At 36.8% G+C, this 25,000-nt stretch overlaps 2 protein-coding genes across 12 annotated transcripts in view; one reads left to right on the forward strand and one right to left on the reverse strand.

The window, feature by feature from the left end:
- The window catches only part of msps (msps cytoskeleton-associated protein 5), a 27,306-nt gene extending 10,542 nt beyond the window's left edge, over positions 1-16,764 (forward strand). Inside the window, exons 12-37 of one of the 9 annotated variants that reach the window (XM_070136341.1) lie at positions 1-134; positions 274-464; positions 751-902; positions 1,094-1,312; positions 1,490-1,673; positions 1,909-2,100; positions 2,224-2,460; positions 2,660-2,822; positions 3,347-3,516; positions 3,856-4,074; positions 4,204-4,218; positions 5,491-5,748; positions 6,160-6,363; positions 7,064-7,199; positions 7,305-7,498; positions 9,016-9,251; positions 9,557-10,018; positions 11,565-11,759; positions 11,952-12,054; positions 12,366-12,590; positions 12,721-12,908; positions 13,042-13,204; positions 13,433-13,606; positions 13,864-14,037; positions 14,247-14,430; positions 15,008-16,764. The exon at positions 1-134 is cut by the window's left edge and continues 62 nt beyond it. In XM_070136341.1, the coding sequence (XP_069992442.1) occupies positions 1-134; positions 274-464; positions 751-902; positions 1,094-1,312; positions 1,490-1,673; positions 1,909-2,100; positions 2,224-2,460; positions 2,660-2,822; positions 3,347-3,516; positions 3,856-4,074; positions 4,204-4,218; positions 5,491-5,748; positions 6,160-6,363; positions 7,064-7,199; positions 7,305-7,498; positions 9,016-9,251; positions 9,557-10,018; positions 11,565-11,759; positions 11,952-12,054; positions 12,366-12,590; positions 12,721-12,908; positions 13,042-13,204; positions 13,433-13,606; positions 13,864-14,037; positions 14,247-14,430; positions 15,008-15,261 (5,026 nt within the window). In that variant the 3' untranslated portion in view covers positions 15,262-16,764. Of the gene's footprint in view, positions 135-273; positions 465-750; positions 903-1,093; positions 1,313-1,489; positions 1,674-1,908; positions 2,101-2,223; positions 2,461-2,659; positions 2,823-3,346; positions 3,517-3,855; positions 4,075-4,203; positions 4,219-5,490; positions 5,749-6,159; positions 6,364-7,063; positions 7,200-7,304; positions 7,499-9,015; positions 9,252-9,556; positions 10,019-11,561; positions 11,760-11,951; positions 12,055-12,365; positions 12,591-12,720; positions 12,909-13,041; positions 13,205-13,432; positions 13,607-13,863; positions 14,038-14,246; positions 14,431-15,007 lie in introns of all 9 variants that reach the window. The other 8 variants (XM_070136342.1, XM_070136344.1, XM_070136346.1 and 5 more) reach the window with 8 other exon arrangements.
- Positions 16,765-24,048: 7,284 nt separating this feature from the next.
- The window catches only part of LOC113825108 (uncharacterized), an 11,510-nt gene continuing 10,558 nt past the window's right edge, over positions 24,049-25,000 (reverse strand). For all 3 annotated transcript variants that reach the window (XM_070136351.1, XM_070136352.1, XM_070136353.1), the window contains exon 5: positions 24,049-25,000. This exon is cut by the window's right edge and continues 795 nt beyond it. The gene's annotated coding sequence lies outside the window, so the exon portion shown is untranslated.

Here is a 25,000-nt window from a genome sequence, read left to right on the forward strand (position 1 = left end):
ACCAGCACCAAAGAAAGAGGCACCTCCACCGGCAGCTGAGCCTCCCCCTTCAACCACAGCTCCACCGAAGAAAGTTATAAAAGCTGGCGTCAAACCAGGAGCCTCATCAGCAGGGCCGGCCAAAGGGAAAAAACGTAAGTAGATAGCTGGTCTCTGTTATTTTGTGATATTTCTTATTGATTAATTTCAGAGGATAAAGCAAACTGTATAAAGAGCAGTAAGGGAAGAAGAGAGTATTATTTTTATTATAAATTTATTCTTTGTAAATATCAGGTTTAAAAGGAGGAGGTGGAGGTGGTGGTGGTGGAGCAGGAGGTGGAGTCCTAGAGGAATGCACAGAAGCAGAACTATCAATAGAAGATGCTGTTGAGAAAGCGAGTGAAGTCCTGCCTGAGGATGTTGTCAGTGGAGTTACGGATGCCAATTGGAAGACCAGATTGGCTGCTGTTGAATCCTTTGGTAATGTAAGTATTTTCTGAAGTGGATATGGCTGAGTTTTGTCATTGATTTGAATAAATTTTACCTATTATTATTATTATTATTATTATTATTATTACTTTTGAAACCACATTTAGAAATTTTTGTATTTTGATTTTTTTTTTAAATACTGTATCATAAAAGATTAGTTTTCTACTTTCCTTATTTTTTAATGTCCTTTTCACTATCTTTAAACTTATTTATATTGAAGTAGATATGATGAACTTTCTCTTGAGATCCAAATATATTAATGAAATATTTCTTGTTTATCAGACTATCCAGACGCTTGACCGGAGTGAAATCCCATGCCAAGCATTAGTAAGAGTTCTGGCACAAAAGCCAGGCTTCAAGGACAACAATTTCCAGGTTCTTAAACTCAGACTAGAAGCTCTCAAAAACTTAGCTGAGAACTCGGACTTTACCCGGTAACAATTGCTTGAACTCTGTACTGTGTATGATTTTTATTATTGAATAGATTTATGGTAGAGGAATTTGATAAATGTATTATGGGGGGCTTTTAAATTATAATACAGAAGTGCTTTAAAAGGAGTGTTGTACATAAAGTTTTGAGATATTGTAAAATATATAGTTGATTTCTTCTATTTTGCAATTTTAGACGCTCTGGAGAAGTATGCATCCAAGACCTTGTAGAGAAACTAGGTGATCCAAAGAATGGTTCTTTGTGTGGAGAGGTTCTGATGACCATAGCAGAGGCTGCCAAGCTACAGTGGGTTGGGCCTGAGGTTATGACTAGAGCCTTTGAACAGAAGAGTCCAAAGATTCAGGAAATGGCACTGAAGTGGTTATCAGATGCCATCACAGATTTTGGATTTGTGTAAGTTACAATAAACAAAGCCATCAGATATTTAGAGGTGTTTGATAGCTTTGAGTTGGAGAAATGTCCATTTTCTAGTCTGTCATGAAATTTGTGATAAGTTAATTGTCAATAGTTATGCTATCATAAGTTTCTTTTGATGTATTTATTGTCATTATTACTTTTTCCTCATTCCAGACTGCAACCAAAAGCTCTTATTGGTGACATTAAGAAGGCCTTAGCACATACCAACCCTGGTGTGAGAACAGCCGGAATCTCCCTCTGTGGTACAATATACCTTTACATGGGAGCTACACTCAGGGTCTTCTTTGAGGATGAGAAGCCAGCTCTTTTGCAGCAAATTGATTCAGAATTTGAGAAGGTAGGTTTCAGAGACAATGAAAGATGAAAGGCATTGAACTGATGTACAAGCAAGTTAGAATTGAATTGTGGATGAGAACTTCACTAATCAGTCTGTATAAAGAAGAATGATTGAAGAGGAAGTGACTGTTATTAAAGTGTTCAGGAGTATTTATCTCTGATATATGGGATGGAGGAATCTGTATATGATTTCTTGATTATTTGGTATATTTGTTCACTCGGCATTTATACTGCAGATGAATGGCACAAGTCCTCCAGCTCCTACAAGAGGCCTTAATCGGGGCAGCAGTACAGAAAACGATGATGATGCTGATGATGTTGATTCAGGACCAGCTGTCATAAACGTTCAAGATCTTGTACCCCGAACTAATATCAGCGATCAGCTAACATCTACACTCTTTACAGAATTGGCTGATAAAAATTGGAAGGTAATTATTGGTCTAGTATTTTCTTGTTGTAGAAGTTAGAATGGTTAAAATGTATGTTTGAGCTTGAAATGTCTTCTTTTATTTGCTGACAAATTCAAATATTTTCTTTTTTTATTTCTGTAGGTGAGAAATGAAGCCCTACAGAAGGTTTCCAACATTATCTCAGAGGCCAAATTTATTAAGGGTGACATTAGTGAACTACCTACTGCTCTGTGTGCTCGAATGATGGACACTAACAAAAATTTAGCTCTGGAAGCGCTGAGATTAACTGCATCTCTCTCTGCTGCGCTTGGACCAAATTGCAAGCCTCATACAAGGAACATTGTGCCAGGAATGTTAGCTGCTCTTGGAGACAGCAAGGTCAGTTACCTTTTCCTTTTAGAGTGAGTTAAGTATTTGTTTACATGTATGGACTACTAATTTAGGTTTCTGCAGTATGACATATGGTATCAACATAGCCTTGTATAAATTTCAGGAAAGTTTTGTTGGATTTCCAAAGTAACATTGAAATTGCCTTATATTTGCTATTCATTGATTCCTCTCTCTCTCTCCCAAACAGCAAAATATTCGTCAGCAGGCATTAAGCACTCTTAACTCATGGGTGGAACAAACAGGTCTGAAAGAAACGGTTGATGGTGAAGTATTTGCTGATGCCTTGAAATCTGGCTCTCCCTTCCTGAAGTCTGAGCTGTTCTTGTGGATGGCAGAGAAACTGAAAGATGGTGAGTCCTTTAACCCCTTTAGTCTGAGATATTGAAAAGTCACACTTTTGGAGTTGAATGATTTAGATTTTAATTATAGTATTTTATTGATTATTATGATATTAGTATTTATTGTAATTTTTTTTTTACTTCTGTAATTGTTATAAACATTGTTATTATTAATGTTATTGTTACTGTTATTTTTGTTATTGTTGATATATTATTATTACTCTTAGTATTTTTATTACTATTATTATTACTATTACAATTATTATTATTATTTTTTTTAGTACCTGATTATTATTTTTATCAATAATACTGCTATATTGTTGTAAATAGTAATATTTGTTATTATTATAATGATGATTATGATTATTGTTATTATTATATTATATTGTTTTATTATTATTATTACTGTAACTATTATTCGCCCTTGTAACATTTATGAATTATTCAGTCATATATTCCCTTTATGAATCTAAATAGTACTTATTTGTGCCTCATTACTTTAATGACAATGATATGAAACTGTCTGCCTGTTTCAGCACCCCCTAAATCTGTGAACAAAGAAGAGTTACATGCATGCACACAGTACCTCTTCATGGCCCTAGAAGATCGTAATGCTGATGTCCGGAAAGGTGCTAATGAAGCTGTTCTGCCGTTCATGATACATTTAGGATATGATGGAATGGTGAAGCATACCAACAAAGTCAAGGTAAGATTATCTTCTGGTATGTTTGAATTCCCTTTTGCAAACTGGTTATTTTACTGTGCTGTGTGCTTTTGACTTTTAATCCATAAGAAATATTTGTATAATTTCAAGGAGCTCTTGTATGATTCAGTAAAAATGTCTATATGAGATTCTCAATATAATTTTTTTCTCTCTCTCTCTCCCATGGTAACAGTTATAGAAAAGGAAGATGGAATTTGTTTTTTAGTCTTTTTAGGAACTTATTTATTATTACAAAGAGTTCAAGAGAGATGGAGAGAATGAGATACTATTGGGTTGAATGAACTAACTTTGGCAAAACACTGTTTTACCCCACTTTCCCAGCCTTCATCAAAGAACACTGTGATGCAAGCTCTAGAGAAGGCTAAACCCAACCTCCCAGCTAAGCCTCAGCCCAAGCCAAAGGCAGCTGCTGGTGGAGGAACTGGCCGAGGGGCGGCAGCTGCTGCTGCAGAAAGGCCACAGGCAAGTGCCCCAGCTGCAGGCAGGGGAGCTGCTGCTGGAGTCAAAAAGGGCCTGAGGGCCCCATCGGCAACACGCACAGTGAGTATATTTAGTGTTTAGCTTCAGTAGTTTTTAGGTTGGAATATAGAAGGTTGCTCATTATAATAACTTACAGCATTTTCCTCCCCTCACCTAATCATTATGTAATTCTAATTAATTACTTCACAGTATGAGCGGTATTGGGTATGTATGATTTCTTCAGGTACAGCATGAAATTATTAAAGAGAAAAGATCATCCTGTGTTCTTAAGTAGAACTGAATATGCTGGATATTGGATAAAGATGCTAATAAGGAAAATGGAAATTGCATGAGTACTTGGATACATGTACAGCAAATGTGCTGGCACAAGAACAAAAGTGAATATGAAATTAAATATGATTAAGTAAATAAATAAGAAGTCTAACATGCAAGTCTATGATTATATATTCTCATTTTTCAAAATATTTGTGTCTGAAGGAAATATGAAATCTATCCTTCGGACTACTATGCAAGTAATAAAAATAGTTTTTTTTAAGGTCAATAAGCCATGCCACAAGTGCCCAGATCTTATTTCCGAAGTTTTCATTGCTTTTGAGGATTTTTAAAAGTCCGCATGAAGTGTCTGTCTTTTGTTTAGTTGTTCATTAACCTGCACCACAACAGAAGTTGATGAAAACTGATGCACCAATATAAGGAAAGAAAACTGCAGGACTCTTGTATTCAGTTGTTTATTTTGTTAGTGGAAATTCTTATATAAGATGGAAAACCTGATCTTCGTAGTATGATACAAAAGGTAATATTGAAGAATGACCTTTAAAAAGTTGTATGTTTTGAGTAATTCTAGGTTCTCAAATAGCATGAATAGCTGTAGGAGGATTTTTTGCATCATACACATTATTTCTCAATTTTTGTATAGTTCCCCCCCTTTGTTTTCAAACTCCATAAATATTTTGCTTGTTATTTTACTGGATGTCCCTTATTGAATATTCATTTTATCTATACATTTTTTCACTCATGCACTCAACTATAGATGAAAGTTGAGCTTGTCTTCAATTGGCTGTCAAGCCTGAGGAAGGAAAGCTATAAGAAAATTTAGTGATTACTGGCACTGGCTATTGCATGTTGACAATGAATTAGGTGTGACTAGATTTCCCCGCTTACACCTGGACCAACATTGAGCTTACTTAATTATAATTGGGACTCTAAAATGGTTATTATTTGAAGTGAATATCTGAATTAGAGTACATATGGCTAAAAACGAATATGATAAAAAGATATGAAATATGTGTTTGCATATTCTTTGGTCTTGTTACCATTGTTCCTAAGCGAAGGATTTATATTTTTAATAATGGTTAAAGCGATTATGCAAGCTTAAAAGGAGGAGTAGGTGACAGTGGTATTGAAATGTTAAAAAGTTGCTCACAAGAAGGTAAATAAAGCATGTTATAAACTCATAAAAATTACACACATTTTTAGGGTTCTGGATCAAGTCGCAAAGACCAGGAAGAGGTCGACACATCGCCACTCCTCCAGGTGAATAACCTAAAGCAGCAGCGTGCTTCAGATGAGCAGAGGCTTAGGGTCCTGCGCTGGGACTTCACAACCCCTCGGCAGGAGTTCATCACCCAATTGAAGGATCAGATGACGGCAGCAGGACTTAACAGACAGCTGATGTCAAATATGTTCCATCAGGATTTCAAATTCCATATCAAGGCTATTGATGCTTTGAATGAGGTATGTATGTTTTTCATTTCTGTTTTATGTGTATTTGTAGATCAATATTTTCGTGTGGGATGAAATATCGTGTTTTAAAAACGGCTTTTATGAATGTAAGATGACAATGGCTTCTTGAACCTTACCAAGACATTTGACACTAGCTGATTAAGTGAAATATTAGAAGCACAAGAAACTTGAATTTACATTACTCTATATGCATTTAGCTGTGGCTTGTACAATTTTTTAGGAAATGATTTTAAAAGCAGGCTTAATTTTCTGAAAATCAAGAAAAAGTAAACTGTTAAGAGACAGTATTTATAATTGACTCTGGTGAGTAATTACTTGTGGAGCCATCTCTGTGTAAATACAATTAGTAAATTAATAATAAACTTTTTGAGTTATGGTTAATGGATTTTATACTTCTGCCAGGACCTCAACTCAAACCTCCCAGCTTGCATCGCCAATCTGGATTTGGTATTGAAGTGGTTAACTATCCGGTTCTTCGACACTAACCCATCGGTGATCATGAAGGCGATGGATTACCTGCAGCAGGTGTTCCAGTGTGTGTCAGAAGAAGGCTATCACCTCCTGGACCTTGAAGCTTATTCCTTCCTGCCTTTCTTAGTTACCAAGGTTTGTGCTTCCTATTATTTTATGCCAAGGCATGAGAAACTTTACATTGTAAGAGGGAAAGAAAAGTACTTTTTAATAAATTCTCTTTTTTTTTTTTTTCCATTTCCTTATTGGTTTTAACCTGTCGGATCCAGTTGGGTCCAATAAATCACTGTGACGAAAAGACAGGCAGTGGGTTTTCTAAATAACATCCTGGGTGTGCAGTGTGTAGGCTGGGTGCACATGAATACACATGAGCGGTGACAAGACTGTGCCTCCCCTGTGCAAAGTTATTTTGGGTAAACTTTTTTAGGTTCATTGCCATTTTCCAATGTCTATATTTGTCTTTTGATTTGCTTTATCCAGATGATAAAAACTTATTTTCCTTGCACAGAGTACATATCGTATCTCTCTGTAGTCACTTTACATTCCACATTCGTTTATTGATGGGAATAATGTTAAAGCCCCCTTCTAAGCACCAAATCAGTCAAATCACACTCCCAAAAGGTTTTTCCACTCTTGGTGAGTCTTTTTTGTCACCCTGGCCTTCGCTCATGACGGCTAGTTTGTGTCACCTGGGCCGCGGCCAATTTGCCCGATGATAGCATGTTCATGTCACCCACCCCATGACTAAATTTTTTTTATGACGTGACCACGTCATTTGGATCTATGGGATCCATTGGGTTAACTGTTGAAGATAGTAATGATATTTTTATTACAGTTTGGTGACCCTAAGGATGCTATTAGAGGACCTGCAAGAAATATTGCTAAGTTGATTTGCAATATATACCCAGCTAGCAAAGTATCTCCATACATGATGGATGGTCTTAAAGCAAAGAATGCAAGGCAGAGAGCAGGTGAGTGAAATGAAAGGTTGATGTTTCTTCTCTGCATTGCTTTTGATGCCCAACACATTAAATTAGCTTTCTGAAAGATGTCTTCATAAGGCTTTTAACTTACAGAATGCTTGGAGGCCATGGGCAACTTGATAGAAGTGTATGGAATGTCAGTGTGTCAACCATCTCCTGGTGTAGCACTTAAAGAAATAGCCAAACAGATTGCTGATAGAGATAACTCCGTCAGAAATGCTGCTCTCAATGCCCTGGTGCAGGTGTATTTCCGTGAAGGTGAAAAGGTTTTCAAACTCGTTGGAAATGTAAGTTAAATTTTTTGTAAAGACTGTGTCTGTGTAGTACTTTCAGGTACTAAAGAATTTAATACCAGATATATGTTATGATGACTTACATGATCATACATAATCTTTTGTGGGGGGGGGGGTGAGAGAGAGAGTGAGTGCCTGCCTGCCTGTCTGTGAGTGAGTGTGTCTGTGTGAGAGAGAGAGAGAGTTTGTGTGTATGTGTGTGTGTGCATGAGTGTCTGTGTGTATATGTGTGAGAGTGAGTGCTTCTATGTTTGTATGTGTGTGTGATTGTGTGTATTTATATTCATTCATTCTATGATATATATTATATTCCATATATGTATGTGTGCATGTATATATATATGTATATTAGATATAGATATTATATGTATATGTATATATATTTGTATGTGCATATATACATATATGTATTTATATATGTATATATGTGTGTATGTATATTATTATTATTATTATTATTATAGTAAGCTATATAAAGAGCCACACTGAAAAAATCAAGATTTATACCACCAAAGGTGTCAGTGCAGGTCAAGATACAGCTAAGAAAGAATGAAAGAATAGAAAGTCAGCTATTTATGTAAGAAAAACATGTTAGTTGATCTTTTAAACTTATCAAGTGTCGGAGAAGTTACAGTCTCTGAAGGCAATCTATTCCAATCTACAAATAGCAGTAAAAAAGCATCTAGAAAACTGACTTGTAGACTATCAACTTACATGAAATGTCATTGAACTACTGGTAATTCTTGCAGATTGATAAAAATCAGGTAAAAACTTGTAGAGGGGACGTATATGTACATATATTTTTATGTGTATAAATATTTGCATATATACATGTATATGTGTATATATACATGTATATGTGTATATATATATATATATATATATGTATGTGTTTGTATGTATATATGTATATATGAATATATGTATGTATATATGAATATATATATGAAAATGTGTTTGTATATATATATATATATATATATATATATATATATATATATATATATATATATATATATATATGTGTGTGTCTATATATATACATTTGTACATATATATATAATATATATATATATATATATATATATATATATATATATATATATATATATATATATATAATGTGTGTGTGTATATATATATGTGTGTGTGTGTGTGTGTGTGTATATATATATGTGTGTGTGTGTACGTACACATTTTATATATATATATATACATATATACACCTCATATATACAAAGACACATAGAGATAGATAGATAGGTCTGGACATTGGCATGATTTGCCTACCTGCCTACATGTGTGTGTGTGTGTGTGTGTGTGTGTGATGTTTATTTGTTTATTTGATTATATGTTTTCCTTTCTTTTCCTAGGTTCAGGTTATGTTTCGCATTTTTATTGTTATGAATATTAGCCTTTTTCTTGATGTTTTATTTAAAATGAAAGTGAATTGGTACTTAAACATGCATATGATATATATATATTTATATGCATATATATCTTTCCTTTAGCTGTCAGACAAGGATATGAGTTTACTTGAAGAGCGCATCAAACGTGCTGCCAAGAACAGACCGGTTATTAAGAAGCCACCTGTCGAACCAGAAGTGCCCACTGTCAGAGGTGGTGGAGCAAGTGGTCGAGCTAATCGTGTCATCCCAACCCCAGCTCAACCAGCGCCAGTGATTACAAGAGAGAGAGAAGGTGCTGATGGAGCAACAGGAGGAGAACAGAGCAGTCTTCTAAAGAGGTTTGTTTCATTTTTCTAATTGTGGCAGCTGCTTTCATCCTTTGATCAAGCATTATGGTTAGATATAAATGAATTAGATTTTTATATTAAATTTTCTAAGTTGGTGATATAGTGAGAGAGTCCATGTTAAGGAGACAAAAGTACTTCGTTGCAAATTTTTTACATCAGCCATTGAGATTTTCAAATCTGTTGTAAATATTATTGTCCAAAGCTTTTCTTTTCTTTCTTTCTTTCTTTTCTTATTTATTTGATTGCTTTAAAGATGGTTAGCATTCATTAATGTTATTTGAACAATGGTACTGAAGAATGCAGAGGGATCCCAGCTGGAGTCTAGAGTCAGTAGATAGAAGCCAGGAAGACCTAAATTGGTCACCTCTTGTACACCACAAACCACCTCGCTATGCATCAGCTGCCGCTATGAGTAGCATAAGCAGCCTCAGTAGCATGAGTAACCTAAGTATGGGCAGCATAAACAACTCCAGTTCCAATATGACGGTCAACAAGCGTCCGAACAAGCCTATGAGTAGCCGACTGAATGGAGACTGGCCACTGCCTCCCTTGCGAACACGACCTGTTAGCACAGTGACGCTGGAACATGCAAGACGCATTTCCCGTTCACTCTCATTTGTTTTGGGCGAACCTGATGAAGACAGTCAGATAGAAGAGAAATCCTCTACACGCAAGGGAGCCTCTCATACACTGCCTCCTCTTTCGCCTGACATGCCTCCTCTTCTCACAAGAACTGTCACTTCACCTCACTTCTCTGGGCAAGCACAGAGTGGATTTCTGATTTGGACTTCTCATCTCCCTCACTCCCTTTTTAAAGCTAACACTCTTGTTTTCATTAATTGTGTGGTTGACCATTATTTATTTTTTATTGCATTGCCATGATGAATGCAGTGTTATAAAACACAGTTTTTTTGTGAACAGCAGTAAAGCCCTAGAAACACACTGGGCTACTTGGTAGTTTCACATGCCGAGTGGCATGATTTTATTTTATTTTTAGCATAGACTGATTAAAAGTATGTGTGAGACTGATATCATGTTAAAGAACCCTAAGTGAATATTATAAACAAAGACAAGGTAACTAAATGATGTTATGATTAAAAATTATGTTGAGGTAATCACATGGGATTCTTATGGATGTGTGATTTCTTTGGTGATCATTCCAGTGTAGGAAATAAAATGTGAAAGCAGTTTTAGCTTTTTGCCATTTTCCAATGGCCATGTTTGTTGTTTGATTTGCTTTATCCATATGGTAATAGATTGTTTTCCTTGCCCAGACTCCATATCATCTCTGAGTCTAGAACTCAGTCCCAAGAATAACAACGATAGGTGACATTGTTATTTTTGTATAATATTTAATTTTCTGTAATATAATGTTCATCACCAGCCATGGTGGCTAGCAGTAGGGTTCTGAGCATGGAAATGGCATCCTCCATGGAGCTGGACTCTTCCTGTCATGGCTCATGGACACTGCATTTCACACTTGTTTATCAATGGAAATAATGCAAAATCCACTATGTAAACACCAAATGACTAATTGCTCTCCAAGAGGTTTGTGCACTTGTGGCAGGTCTTTCCTGTCACCCTGTCCTTTAGCAGAAATGCTCACAACAGCAAGTTCGGATCACCCCTACCCAAAGCCAGGTTTTCCCATGATGGCACATCATTTGGATTGAAGGGGTTAATAGGTCCTTAGTAACCTGTAGAATGTATTTGGAGATGAAAAAATATAAAAATCTTTTTCCTTTTCATCACTTCATTTTGCTGTTTATGTTTCCATTGTTAACATGTGATATTTTGTATCATGCCTTTATTTCTGTCATTTCTTACAGTAGAAAAAAGTGGTCTTTTTTGGCAGTGGAAATGGTTAAAGAATGGATTGTACTTTACTATATCCATTTTAAAGGAAGAAAATGTATTGTAGCCGATGTGATGGTGGATGTATGATTAGTATTGATAGATAAAAGCTTTATAATTTTATAGATCACATCTAGCACACGGAGAGAGCTGAGGGTATGCTTGTGATAAATAGTCTTTAAAATTATAGCTTGTTTAGCTTTTTAAGGCCTAATTAGATAGCTCCAAAGATATTCTCGGTTTCAGTACTAACAGTGTGATAAGATTTGTGTTCTTTTATGATAACGTTATGTTTAGAATTATATTACTTTCCTTGTCTTTTCTGTAATCTTTATAAGGTAGCATTCACAAAAGATAAATATGTTGGTACTGAGAATAGATAAGATTTTACGTTAGGGAAAGTGTGCCCTTAACCATTGCAAGTAAATGACCAAACAAGTTTTTCAGCAGATTTGGAATGCGAAACCAGCAGCAGCAGCAATCAAGTGCGAATGCAAATGCACCGTTCAAGATCGATTATGGTCTCATAGAAAAACTACTTGAGGACAATGACACCACAGAAAGACCCCAATACAAGATTGAGGAAATCCCTGATATGAACTCGTTACTCAACTACAAACCAGTCTGCCCAACTCCAGCCTCCAGGTAGAGAATTGACAGTTTCAGCAATTGGATTAGAATTTTGATGGGAAAGGAGGGAGAAGTTTACTTTCGTAAACAATGATGTGTATTTGTTTTTATACATGTCTGCAAGGGGTGTATTTTGCATAAATCCATATGCCATTATGATGATACTGGTTGCCTTAATTGTTACTAATGATATTGATATTCTTCTAGACTCACCAGACCAGGATTCACTGCAACCTCACGGCCAGTGTCTTCAGGAGCACAGATTGACACTGAAGGTGCTGCTCAAGCAATTAATCTGGTTATATCACAGGTATGTTTACTCATGGCTTTAGCTTTTATTTTCTATTGATAATGAATATTCTGTTGATGGATCTGTTAATGCTGCTTCTTTATCATATGTAATGGTTAATAGTTGAAACAAACAAATGTGCTAGACATCTAAGGTCATATAGCTCTATATCATCTGTAATCTAAGCATTTTTTTGCATGTATATGTTTATTTATGTGATAAAATCAGTATTAGAAAATGCTAATGTTTGTGTATTCATCACAAAGACTCAGATGAAAAATTTGTATAGCCACCTTTCTTGGACTTACAACTCTACATTTTTTCAATAACAGGTCGCCACCCCAGATGCCAATACTGTTATCACGGCTCTGTCTCAGCTGGATGAGGTCCTGCAGTCGGAGGAGAGAAGTACCCAGCTGGCTCCACACATTGACCAGCTGTTGATTCTGGCCACTCTCCAGTACCGTCTTGTCCTAAACACCAAAATGGCCAACCCCAATGTGAACAAAGAGGAGTGCATCAAAATATACCGCTCTCTAACTAACTGTTTGATGATGGTAGGAACTTGTGTTAATCTTGCATGGATGAATAGTTTTGTTGTGCCATGTATTTAGTGTTTTTCTAACAGTTTGTAAATGGAAGTCTAATTGACAGAATTCTTTTGATGACATGCACTTTGCTTGACAGATCTTCAATAACAAGCAACTGGGAACCCAAGCTACACGAGATGTTCTCCGGGATGTGGTCCATGTTTTGATTAACATCTTGTTAGATCCTCGTCTAGCACAGCTGGAGGATGGTCCACAGATCATTCGAGCAATCAATGTACTTGTTGTACGCATTGTGGAGAAAGCACAATTTACTCATGTATTTAGGTCAGTATAATAAAGTATAAAACAAATTAAAAGCATAAGTATGGTATTTTTAGCAATTTTTAATTTTGATCATATACAAAGAAGTAGACAACTTAATTTCTAGCTAATGTTTTGATATGTTTTGCTTTGCCAGTGCCCTTCTCAAGCTTCTACATGAGAGTGTGGGAAGTGGAGGAGGGTGCAAGTTCACAGAACTTGTGATGAAGTGTAACTGGAAGGTTATTCGCATTCTGCCAACACGATCCAATGACCTAGATCTTGACCAGATTCTCCTGGATGTTCACAATTTCCTTGTGGTGAGTATTTTTCATGATACTGAATCTCAAATAAGTAAAAAAAAACAAAACATTTCAATATCAGTCATGTGGTAATATTAATAGTATATTAATCTCAAAATAGTATAAAAAGTAAAATGAGAGATTTCTAAGATGTGCTTGGATTTAGTGTATTTTTCTTCAAGAATGCAAGTTATGTTAGTTTACACAAGTGAGCATATGCTAAATAGAAAATTTTTTCCCCATTAGGCTTATCCAGTCAACACCTGGGCAGAGCGGCCATCAGATACTCCTTTGCGCACCATTAAGACTGTTATTCATACATTATGTAAGGTATATGGCACGAACATCCTCAGTCACTTCTCCAAAATTGAAAATGCTCAAGGCTCGGAACTCCACAAGTACCTCACAAAGACGCTGAAGGTGAGTGTTATGTATGTAATAAGTAATGTTTAATTAATATACTGTTTCATTTAAGGTAATGCCATCATAAGCTATTATTGCTGCTAAGTTTGAGGCTTTTACACTTTTTTCTTTCTTTCTGTGTTTCTTTTTTTCTTTGTCTTCAATATATTTCATCCTCCTATCCTGCTTTCTCTACTTTCTTCAACCACCAACTCCCATAAAACAGTGTTGCACTTTCTCTCTTTGTAATCAGTCCTCTTTTTTCTCTGACCCAGAAACCGAAGACTGAAGATGATGGAGGTGTTGGAGACAGTAACAGACTAGCAGCTGCTCAAGTCACGAGTGATTCAGCAGAAAGTGTAAAATCCCCGAAGAGATTAAGCAAAACAGCTCACAACACACTATCCGAAATATTCCGCAAAATTGGCTCAAAGGAGAACACAAAAGAGGTAGCGATCTCCATCTTTGTTGTATAACCGCCTTTTTTCTCTCATAGGAGGAATTTAGCACTGAGTGCCTCTATGTGTATTGATTATTGTAAATAGTCTTAAATTTTATAGAAATAAAGATTCATATTGCTGTGTAATTATTTGTTAAATTTATTTCATTTATTTATTTTTACTCTTTATTTATTTATTTATTTATCATTTTCTTTCAGGGCTTGATTCAGTTGTATGAATTCAAGCAGAAGCATCCAGAGGCAGACATTGAACCCTTCTTGAGAAAGTCATCACAGTTCTTCCAGAACTACATAGAAAGAGGACTGAAGAGAGTGGAGATGGAGCGGCAAGCAGAAGGAAAAGTGGCTGCCAGTCAGGCTTCAGAAAATGGGTCAAATTCAGGTAGCATATTGATGGCTGTTGGATTATGATTCTGGTAAAATGTGATACTTCACTTACACCTTTCATGATATTGGGGATTATTCCTCTTTCTTCTCCTCCTTTTTTTTATATTTATGATTTTGTTCTACAGTGTTAATCTATGTGGAAGAATTTATATGATTTGAGTAGTGCTGCTTAGTGAACAAAATGAAGTGAAAGAATGGGTCTGTGTTTACAATATCATCTCCCTAAAATCCAGAACCAAGATCAACATTACTTTCTGTGTTTAAAATATTGAAATAAATTGGCTTTATTCAGGATTTGTATTTAAATATCTAATACTAAAGAGTATGTCGTGTGAAGAAAATGTATTTGGAATTATCACATTTTTAGACCTTTAAAAATCTACGTAGTATTAGTAAATTTGTTTCCCTTGTTTTAGTACTTTGATGTGCATGTGTAATACCCCCTACCATACCACAAATGGGATTAGTTGCATTGTAATAGCTTAGAAGCTCTCCCTTTTTGATTAGAACTCCTTTTTCCCCATTCATGAATTTTTGCCATGATAATTTTGATAATACCTATTTTCCCTTAGCAGGACCCTTGGCTTCCATCCAAGTACCAGACACAGCCAACTTCAACATGAATGAGCTTGTAGCTCAATTCAAGTCTATTGCTGCCCGCGCCGGCTTTGACAACACCTACATTGATACTGCGGTCAAGGATATATGTAGTGCTGAAAATAAGGGCTCAGGTGAACGACTTGACATCTCAGAATATATCAAGACTTTGTCATCTGACTATGGAATAGAACAGAACAAGGAACAGTTCAGTTCTCATGATCAGTGAGCAGTTGGTGTCTTTTAGTTCTAGCACAAAAAAAAAATGGGAAAGAAAAAGGAACTGCTGGAAAATGACGGCTTTTGAATACCTTCCACCTTTTTTTAATTTTATACCATCTCTCTGTTTTTTATTTGTTTCTTTCTGAATTTATTTATTATGATCATTTTCATTACTACTACTCAATATAAACAACTTACACTTTAATTCTTTTAAAGTGGTTTAGAAAAATTTGCTGAACCCCGATGAATGACTGTGACACTGTTAGGTTAAGGCCCAGTAAATCTATGACAGGATAAGGATTTTTACATGAACAATTGCGAGAGATGGAGTAATAACACCTTTTTACTGTGTATTTTCTTTTAAAATGAGGAATGGATCACTTCTTAATTCATGGTGCATATATTACAAAAGTTATCTGCAGACACTCAAATGCATGTAGTTTAATTCCTTGGGACTGCATGTTTTCATTCCATCTCGTACTTGTTCATGCTATGTTCAAGTTATTTATGGCTAGCTGTTCAAAGACATGGAAATTAGCGAACAAATTTTTTTCTTGTGTAACAATAAGTTTTGAGGTAAAAGATGATCCACAGAGATGGTTTATTCTCCCAAAGAATCTTTATACATACACATATATATATATCTGTGGCTGCTTTAGTTGGTAATCTGATCTAGGAACCCAGTGATTAATTATATTCTTATTGTTAGGTTGGTTAAAAAAAAACTATATATATGATTATATCTTCCATATTAATCTGTCTCTTTCACAAAATACTTGCACAGCCTTTATGTGATTCTAGAAAATCAACTATTGAATTACCACAGCTGCGCATGTAAGTGGTATATTCAGACAAGAACTCTTCCATATATATATAAATATATACATATATGTCAGATACTCAACTCCTCAATACTAGAAAGATCTGTGATCTCATGAACTGAGTCAGAACATTGAATCTACACTATTGCAGATTTGCAGTATTTACGCACTTCAGTCCCTTTCTTTTCCATCTGATATTTTGATGGTGTAATATTTGTTTCCTTCAGTACATCTCTGTCAGCTATGCTTTACCATTAATTATTTTATGAATTTTTTCAGATCATTCCATTATTACTGAAATGTTTGATTGTGTTGTATTTGAAAAAGAAAAAAATGAGCTTTGGAAATGAAACACGAGGTCCTTGCATTAGCATTCATCAAGTAGCTGCATTTTTGCAGGAAATTTCATCCATGTTCAGATTCTCCTGAACAAGTCTACAGCCTTCCCATTACTGTTTACTTTTTATTCTGAATTTTTTGTTTTATTTTCTCATACAACATTTACCTTGACCTCAAAGGAAGCTTTCGTATCACATGTAGTTTTCTTTTACATAACTTTGTTTCCTTATTTTAATAAAACATTTATAGAGCAAATTTTGTAAATATTAATTTTTAGCTACTTATTAACTTATCAGTCTATGCTAGGATTTATTGTGGATAGCTAATAGTCAATAAAAGTTAGATAAAAAGTCTGAAATTTAGTTAATATCCTGGTCAAAATGCCTACAGTTAACCAAGAAATTGAGAGAATTGTATTGATTTATGTAAGTAAACCTTATTGAGCTGATTTAAGGTTATTCATACAGATGTTGAACATCACTTTTATTCAGAGCTTAGGCTTAGGAGGGCTGAGGCCTTGGGCCTCAGCCCTCAATTCAACTGATTTTGCAGCTCTCGTTTCCGTTCCTTCTCCAACCCCTACTATCTACTTAAGGTGTATGAGCCGTACTGAAAGGATGAAAAGCTCTTTGTGCCAGATCTGAATGGCCTGAGGGAACCATGGTCACAGTATTCCCCTGCTTTAGCTGTTTAGCCCTTACCCCTCAAGGGGATCCAGAGGGGTGGACTGCTTATTTCCCCAACATAGCCAAGACTTCCCATGGCCAGTAATGAAGAAGTAATACCCATATTAGGGGCAATGAGGCTTGCCCCTTCATCAAATAGCCCCACCAATTCAAACTCTCCCGGCTCCCCGACCCCAGGCTCTCCTTTGACCACTTCAACTACTACCCACTCCTCAATGCCTACTAGTGCATTATCCACCCAAGTCGAGACTTCTACTCTCCCAACTTCAATTTCATCACCTCTACCCCCACAGCCTTCTTCACCAATCACCTCATCTTCCCTTATTACTACCCTACAAATTTATTCTCCATCTCCCCATAACAATACTTCCGCTTCCACACGTCCCTGTCCTTCTACCATCCACAACTCTACACATATATTAAATACTCTATTTAGCCCAGCCAAATGGGACCGATTTTTCGTGATCCCCCAACAGCTCCTTACTCAGGCAACACCCTTCTCTTTCAATAATATGTCCAAGAGCAAGTGACCAGAATCCCCTTCTGTACCCGACCCGATCGTTCCCGTCTCGTTACAGTCACATCTGAAACTGAAGCTATAGCATTATCAAATCTAACGGATCTCTCTGGCAACCCCATTCCTGCAGAACCTCCTCCAACTCAATACTTGTACTGGAACTGTCTATCTCCCCAGCATATTGCCCAGTCTATAGCAAAGATTAGTCAGATTGTGGAGAAGACTTACTCGGCTGCCTCAAAGACCAAGACGTGAAATCAGAACATTGCTACTCCATTCCTCCAAGGTCATCGAAAGAAACCCACCAACATTACCAAAATTTCTTTCAGTACACATTACCTTCCCTGCCTAGGATATGTGGGAAAGAGTTTGTAAGATTCGGAGAAGGCGTTGAGGTTTTTCTTTAATGTGAAGGATATGGTCTCGCCAGGCCAATTTGGAGTAAAAAATAACGGCAAGGGATTTGCCAGAGGAACGGTATTGGAGTGGAGCGCCATATAAGAGTGGAAATTGGAGACCTACACGTGTGCGAGAGAAATGGATGGAGAAAGATTTGGAAGTAGAAAAGCAAAAGCCATGGTTAGTGGCCCAGGAAGATACTGATGCTATTGTAGACAAGGAATTGTCAGGAGGACACTGATGATATTGCAGACAGAATGAATTGTCGGAGATTCGAATGAATTGTTGGAGATTCGGTATGGATGTGCCAGGGACGTAGATGGTTAAATCATCAACATATAGTGGTGCCCGGGCTTCTGGTGATAGAACTGAGACAATCTCATTAACAGCAAGAAGGAATAAAGTAGTGCTGAGCGCACTGCTTTGTGGGACGCCTTCGAACTGAGGAAAGGATGAACCGTATTCATGTTGACAAATGTGGAAAGGTATGAATGAGAACGAATATCTTCACAATACAAGAGATGTATTTGCATCTCTTGTATTGTGAAGATATTCGTTCTCATTCATACCTTTCCACATGAGGAAAGGATGATGATGTCGAAGTGGCAATTTTGATCTGGAAGGTGAGTTTGGAGAGGAAAAAAATTATGATGACACCCATGTTTCTGCATATGCCTAGGGAAGACAACTGTTGGAGAATATGGCACCGCCATGTGGTATCATGCTTTTTCTAGGTCAAAGAATATGGTTAATACAGATTCATAGCGTGCAAATGCAGATGTAATGTATGTCTCAAAATGAGCAAGGGGTCAGCTGAACTTCAGGCACGGCGGAAACCAAACTGGAAAGGGGAGAGAAGATTGTGAGATTCAAGATGCCACATTAAACGGAAGTTAACCATTAGTTTGCGTAAGCAGCTAGGTAGAGCGATGGGGCGGTAATCTTGATTTATTTTGTTTGAAGAAGGGGAGGATAAGAACTTCTCGACAATGAGAAAGAAAATTTACTGACATCCATATGCGGTTGAAAATAGTTAATAGGAAGAATAGAGAGGATGATGGGAGGTGCCGGAGCATACGGTAGTGAATACCGCCAGGGCTTCATGAGTGTTACGGCATGACTGTAAGGCGGCATTGAGTTCAGAGGGATAAAATTGAGTATTATAAGACTCAGCAGAGGATAGGGTGAAGATGATGGGGGTGTGTTCCCTGATGGAAGAGAAGTGTGGGGAAAGGTGAGAGCCACTACTGATCTGGCTGAAATAGTCACCTAGTTCATTAGTGACTTGGAGAGGATCAGAGATGAGAGTATCTTGAATATTGAGGACAGGGGCTGGATGGGGGGATGTTTGCCTGATAGTTTATGGATCCAAAGCCAAACAATTGAAACATGTAGATGTAATTGATGAAACATAATTTGGCCAGCTATCTGTTTTACTGTTCCAGATTGTACGACAAAGACATGCGGATACTCTTTTAAAGGAAATAAGGGCTGATAGCTGATTAGAGGTGCCTCGTTTGTAGCGATAATTGTTCCAGAATTCCACCACTTGGAGGTACAAGGTCTTGAGGTTCGAGGAATGGCTGTATAGGCAGCTCTTAGGACTATAGTTGTGAAATATTGTAGCATATCTGAAATGGACGAGAAAGGGGATGGAGAGGTAGGAATATTAGAGAGAGAAGTGAAAGTACGACAGTCAGTTCTATCAAGGTACCTGCGTGGGGGATTAAGAAGTGGTACACATGAAGGAGAAAGGAGGGCTGGAAAATAGTCAGTATAGGGAAAGTGGTCTACAACTGGCTAACTGGAGAGGAGGGAGCATAGAGAAAGGTCAAGGCGTGAAAAAGATTGCGTGCGTATGTCAAAGTGTGTGGGGCAATCTGAATTAAGATTAATAAGGTCATTTGTGGAGAGGATACGTTCTAGTGATCGGAGGTGGTGATAGAGTCACCCCACAGAGTGTTGCGGCAGTTGAAATCACCAACTACGAGGAAAGGTGGTTGGAGTTGGGAAATTAGAGTTTCAAAGGCAACAAAGTTAATGGTGTGGGAAGAGGAGAAGTAGACAAATAACTGTGATCCAACGGCGAAGAAAGATGCGAAAAACTGTGCACGGGATAGTGGATGAAATGAAGGTATGACACAAGCTGTTTTTTGATAGATAAGTATAGACAAGACATAAGGGAGTATGGGTAAGAGACAAAATGGTAGCTAGGAATTAGTATAGGAGGGTGAGTAGGAAAAGTCTCTTGGGGGCAGATAATGGATAGGTTATAAGAAGAAAAGCTATGACGAAGGTCAGGTCTGTAAGAACGGAAACCGCAATTATTCCAATGTAGGAGAGCTATAACTCAGTTGATTTACGAGTGATAATGGTTGCAGTGCATGTTGGGTAATTTGAAGGGGAAGGACCTAGGGGGTGAGATAAGGAATTAGGGAGGGGATGTATTATTAGGAGGTGGGGGATATGGGGAAGGACATAGTTGTGACATGAGGGATTCACGTGTGTATCCAGGAGGGAGTGGAAGGGATAGAGGGGATACAGGGAGGGTTAATGTAGGTGTATTTGGAGCTGGGGGGGATGGGCTGTGTTGGGAGTAGGAGGAAGGGATGTAGGGGGAATATGAGTAGGAGGATGGATATCGGCAGTCACTTTGAGCGTGGACAGAGTGGGAGTAGTGGAATTTGAGGGTGAATGAGGGTTCTCGGTGTCATTTTGGGACGCGAGCAGATAGTTTTGAATATCTTCAAAAGTTTCTTTAACGGAGTTGGTTGGGGAGTTTTGTGAGAGAAAGGCTTTCTTATAAGGGGGAGGGGAAATGAGGTGACTGGAGTTTGAGGAGTAGAGGCAAAGGTAGGTGGAGGTGTGTGTGTGGTAGGAAAAGAAGAGGTGGAACGTTAAGTCTGTCTGCTGCGGGTAGTGTGGGGAGGGAGAGGGGGTGATAAGGTAGAGATTGGTGTCTGGATTTAGAATGGTAAAAGAATTTTACTGGGGAAGGTAGGAGGTAGAAGTGGGGAAGTAAGACATAAGAGGGATAGTTATAGGAGAGGATGTAGGAACATCTTGGGAAGGAGGGGGAGGGGCAGAGCGAGCGACATTACTGGGATAGGTAGAGAAAAAACTCGTAGACGTGCTTCCTGTCTGGCTTTACGCAGAGTGAGACCAAGTCTTTATCAGACTCAAACTTGTAGGTGGGGCAGCCTCTATGAACTAAATTATGAGGGCCGCCGCAGTCAGCACATGTGCGTGACTGTGCAAAGCAGTTTGATCGGTTATGAGCAGGTTGGGTATCGGGTTGTATGTGAGTGATTGTAAGCACATGTGTATATGTGCTATCTGCGCTGTGTCAGTCTGTCTGTCTGCTTTTTGGCACACATCATTTGCCCTACTTCATTAAAAAATAAATATGTATCAGTACAAAATAGAAAGGTAACATAGAATTCACACTTAAATCAAATCTGAGTATTTATTGGCATATATAATTTCATAGAAGTTTTGTTTTCCACATGTAACAAATACAAAATATATTCAGAGGCATACTGCAGGCTATTCCACAACCGTAAGCCTTCATCTACAAAAATATGCACCTTTTTATTAGTTCCTTAAACTAATAATTCTTATCTAATGTAAAAGCATCTACAAAAGTAAAAAATAAACTATGTATAAACTTCTTACAAGACTCATTTCAGCAAAACATTACAAGTGCTTTTTAGTTACCTTAGTATTAACCAAATATCAGATACTTCACACAGGCAAAAAAGAGGTAGAAAGGGAGGGAAGGAGAGAGAAAGGGAGGGAAAGAAAGAGAAAGAAAGAGGATAAGAGGAAGAGGAAGAGGAGAGAGAGGGTGAGGGTGAGGGTGAGGGTGAGGGTGAGGGTGAGGGTGAGGGTGAGAGAGAGAGAGAGTGTGTGTGTGTGAGTGAGTGTGAGAGAGTGAGTGTGAGAAAGTGAGTGAGTGAGTGTGACAGTGTGAGAGAGTGAGAGTGAGTGTGAGAGAGTGAGAGTGAGTGTGAGTGTGAGAGAGTGAGTGTGAGTGTGAGTGTGAGTGTGAGAGAGTGAGAGAGAGTGAGAGAGTATGAGTGAGAGAGAGTGAGAGAGTATGAGTGAGAGTGAGAGAGTATGAGTGTGAGAGAGTGAGTGAGTGAGTGTAAGAGTGAGTGTGAGAAAGTGAGTGTAAGAGTGAGTGTGAGAAAGTGAGTGAGTGAGTGTGACAGTGTGACAGTGTGAGAGAGTGAGTGTGACAGTGTGAGAGAGTGAGAGTGAGTGTGAGAGAGTGAGTGTGAGTGTGAGAGAGAGAGAGTGAGTGTGAGTGAGTGAGTGAGTGAGAGTGAGTGAGTGAGTGAGTGAGAGTGAGTGAGTGTGAGTGTGAGAGAGAGAGTGAGTGAGAGAGTGAGTGTGAGAGAGAGAGTGAGTGTGAGTGTGAGAGAGAGAGTGAGTGAGTGAGTGAGTGAGAGTGAGTGTGAGTGACTGAGAGTGAGTGTGAGAGAGTGTGAGAGAGTGAGAGAGAGTGAGAGTGAGAGTGAGAGAGAGAGAGTGTGAGTGTGAGAGAGTGAGTGAGAGAGAGAGAGAGAGTGAGAGTGAGTGTGAGAGAGTGAGTGAGAGTGAGTGTGAGTGAGTGAGTGAGAGTGAATGTGAGAGAGTGAGTGAGTGAGAGAGTGAGAGAGAGAGCATGCATCTGTGTTCATTGAAGTTCATTACAATTCTTCAAAATGCCCTTTAAAATACTATGGCATTCACCTTTTGATATTTTTTCCAAATGATATCTGCAGTATACTGCAGTATATTACATTCCCATGCATCATTCTAAATGTAATTGACTCTTTGGTGACTGAGCACTAGTGGTGCCATCTGTGTCCAACAAAAATCATTAATAAAACGTACTTGCATATAAAAGACTAAATGAAAGCCTGAAGTAAATCAAAAATATCTACAATGCAGGAATCAAATTTCCTTTCATGCACCAAAAATATGTTCCTTATATTCTGCTCATCGTCTTATGCCTATATTTTAGTACCAAGAGACAAAGAAAATTTCAAGTCCTTTTGGAAAAACTTTTGTACCTTTGACTTATGAATCATTCAATAATAATACGTATCACAAATGGCTGGCATTATATACTAAAAAAAAATCATCACATACCTCTCCTCCAAAAATAATTATTTTATAATTAATCACTATCTTGTGATAAAAAAAATATTATAATAATATAAATCAACAAGAATAATACAGAAAATAAATATATACACAATAATAACAGTAATAGTGATAATGATGATGATAATGAAGATAGTAATAATATAATTAACAATGATGATGATAATAATAAAAATGATAATGATGACAATAATAATTATAATTATAATTATAATAATAATGATAATAATGATGATAACAATAATAATAATGACTAGTGTAATGTCAATAATAATTGAAATGACAGCAATAATAATGTTAAAATGTTAATAATGCTTATGAAGTATTATTCAAAACAGTAATCTATGTTAGAAAAAGCAATAAAGAATAATTAAATTGATCACATGAAAACCTGGGATATTACATCAGTACTGTAATGAGTCCTCTGCACATCAATTCATATACCATAATTTACCAATTATTACAGGTAAAATGGCTCCAAAATCATTCTGCACCTGACCTGAAAAAGTACTGGCAAAATTATAAGGGCCACTTTAAAAGCACTGTTATGACATCTATCGGTACAATTTTAAGGACAAGTACTGCCAGAGGCTGTGCCTAAATTCTGGGGCCATTTCTACTTCTAGTCATGTAAATTTATAAATGGAAGTAATTTTTATAGTCTAGCAGGGCCAACAATACTTTTCAAAAAAGGCTCTAAAAATTAAATGAGCCTAATATATGATAAGTTCTAAAATATATATGTACTTTTATAAAATATCTTTTTCCACCATCACAATACACATAAACATTCTTCTCAATCACAATATATGAAACATCACATCTTTTTGGTCACAGCGTATAAACCTTTTTCATATAGTCATTAAACAAATATAAACTTTTTCTTTTTTCCATCACAAGATCTGTGGCAGTAGTTCTCAACTTGTTTTAGGTCACAGACTACCTGGCTAATAAAAAAATGGACTATCTCCTCTCTGAGTAATGATAAAAAAAGAGTTGACCGAAAACTAAAATTTGGTTTGTTATATACCTCTTACAAATAGACTCCTTTGTATGCATCTGAGGGCAGGTATAGCTGTGTGAATATCAACATTCCTTTTAGAAACTTAAAGTACTTCTTGCAGTACTTCTATAACCTAAATTTCACATTACCAATATATTTCTTAAAGAAGTATAATACAGTGAACAGTTAATAATATATTTTGATCACATTTTTGTATTGTATGTGTAAGAATTTTCAGTTTATTGTCAAATACTTTGAACATCCAGTGTACCACCAAAACAGTATTCATGTACCACCAGTTGAGAACCATTGCTTTCAAAAAAATCTACCAATGTACTTAGAAATACTGTGATAAAAGAAGTTTTACCAAAATTTCTTTTCACATAGTTCATTCTATAATTGCTACAAAATATCTAAAGGCGGTGATGCACTTTATTTTACACTGAGGATCAAGCTAAGGCAACAATGCCACTATAAAACACTCTCCCTAGGAACTATTTAGTCAACCAACCGACTAGCCTCCCGATTAAGCATCTATTATACTGTATATAGGTTGGCAGAGGTCACTCACCAAATTTCATCAAGTTAGTTACTACTCTTGTATGCCCACTAAATATTTGGCATCTATCTCAATAACATCATTTACATTGAAATTTGTCTTCCCTTTATGTTTCAGGAATTTAGTAAAGTAACTGTTTTCATAATGAGGCACAATGGTAATCTTAATATGAAAAGGCACTTCTTTACTTTTATATATCACAATTTCCTATCCATAATCACCAAGGGAAGCTGAAAATAAAATAATACAATTTGTTATAAAATGTATA

This window comes from Penaeus vannamei, chromosome 22 (genome assembly GCF_042767895.1).
Source record: "Penaeus vannamei isolate JL-2024 chromosome 22, ASM4276789v1, whole genome shotgun sequence".
NCBI classification, from domain to species: domain Eukaryota; kingdom Metazoa; phylum Arthropoda; class Malacostraca; order Decapoda; family Penaeidae; genus Penaeus; species Penaeus vannamei.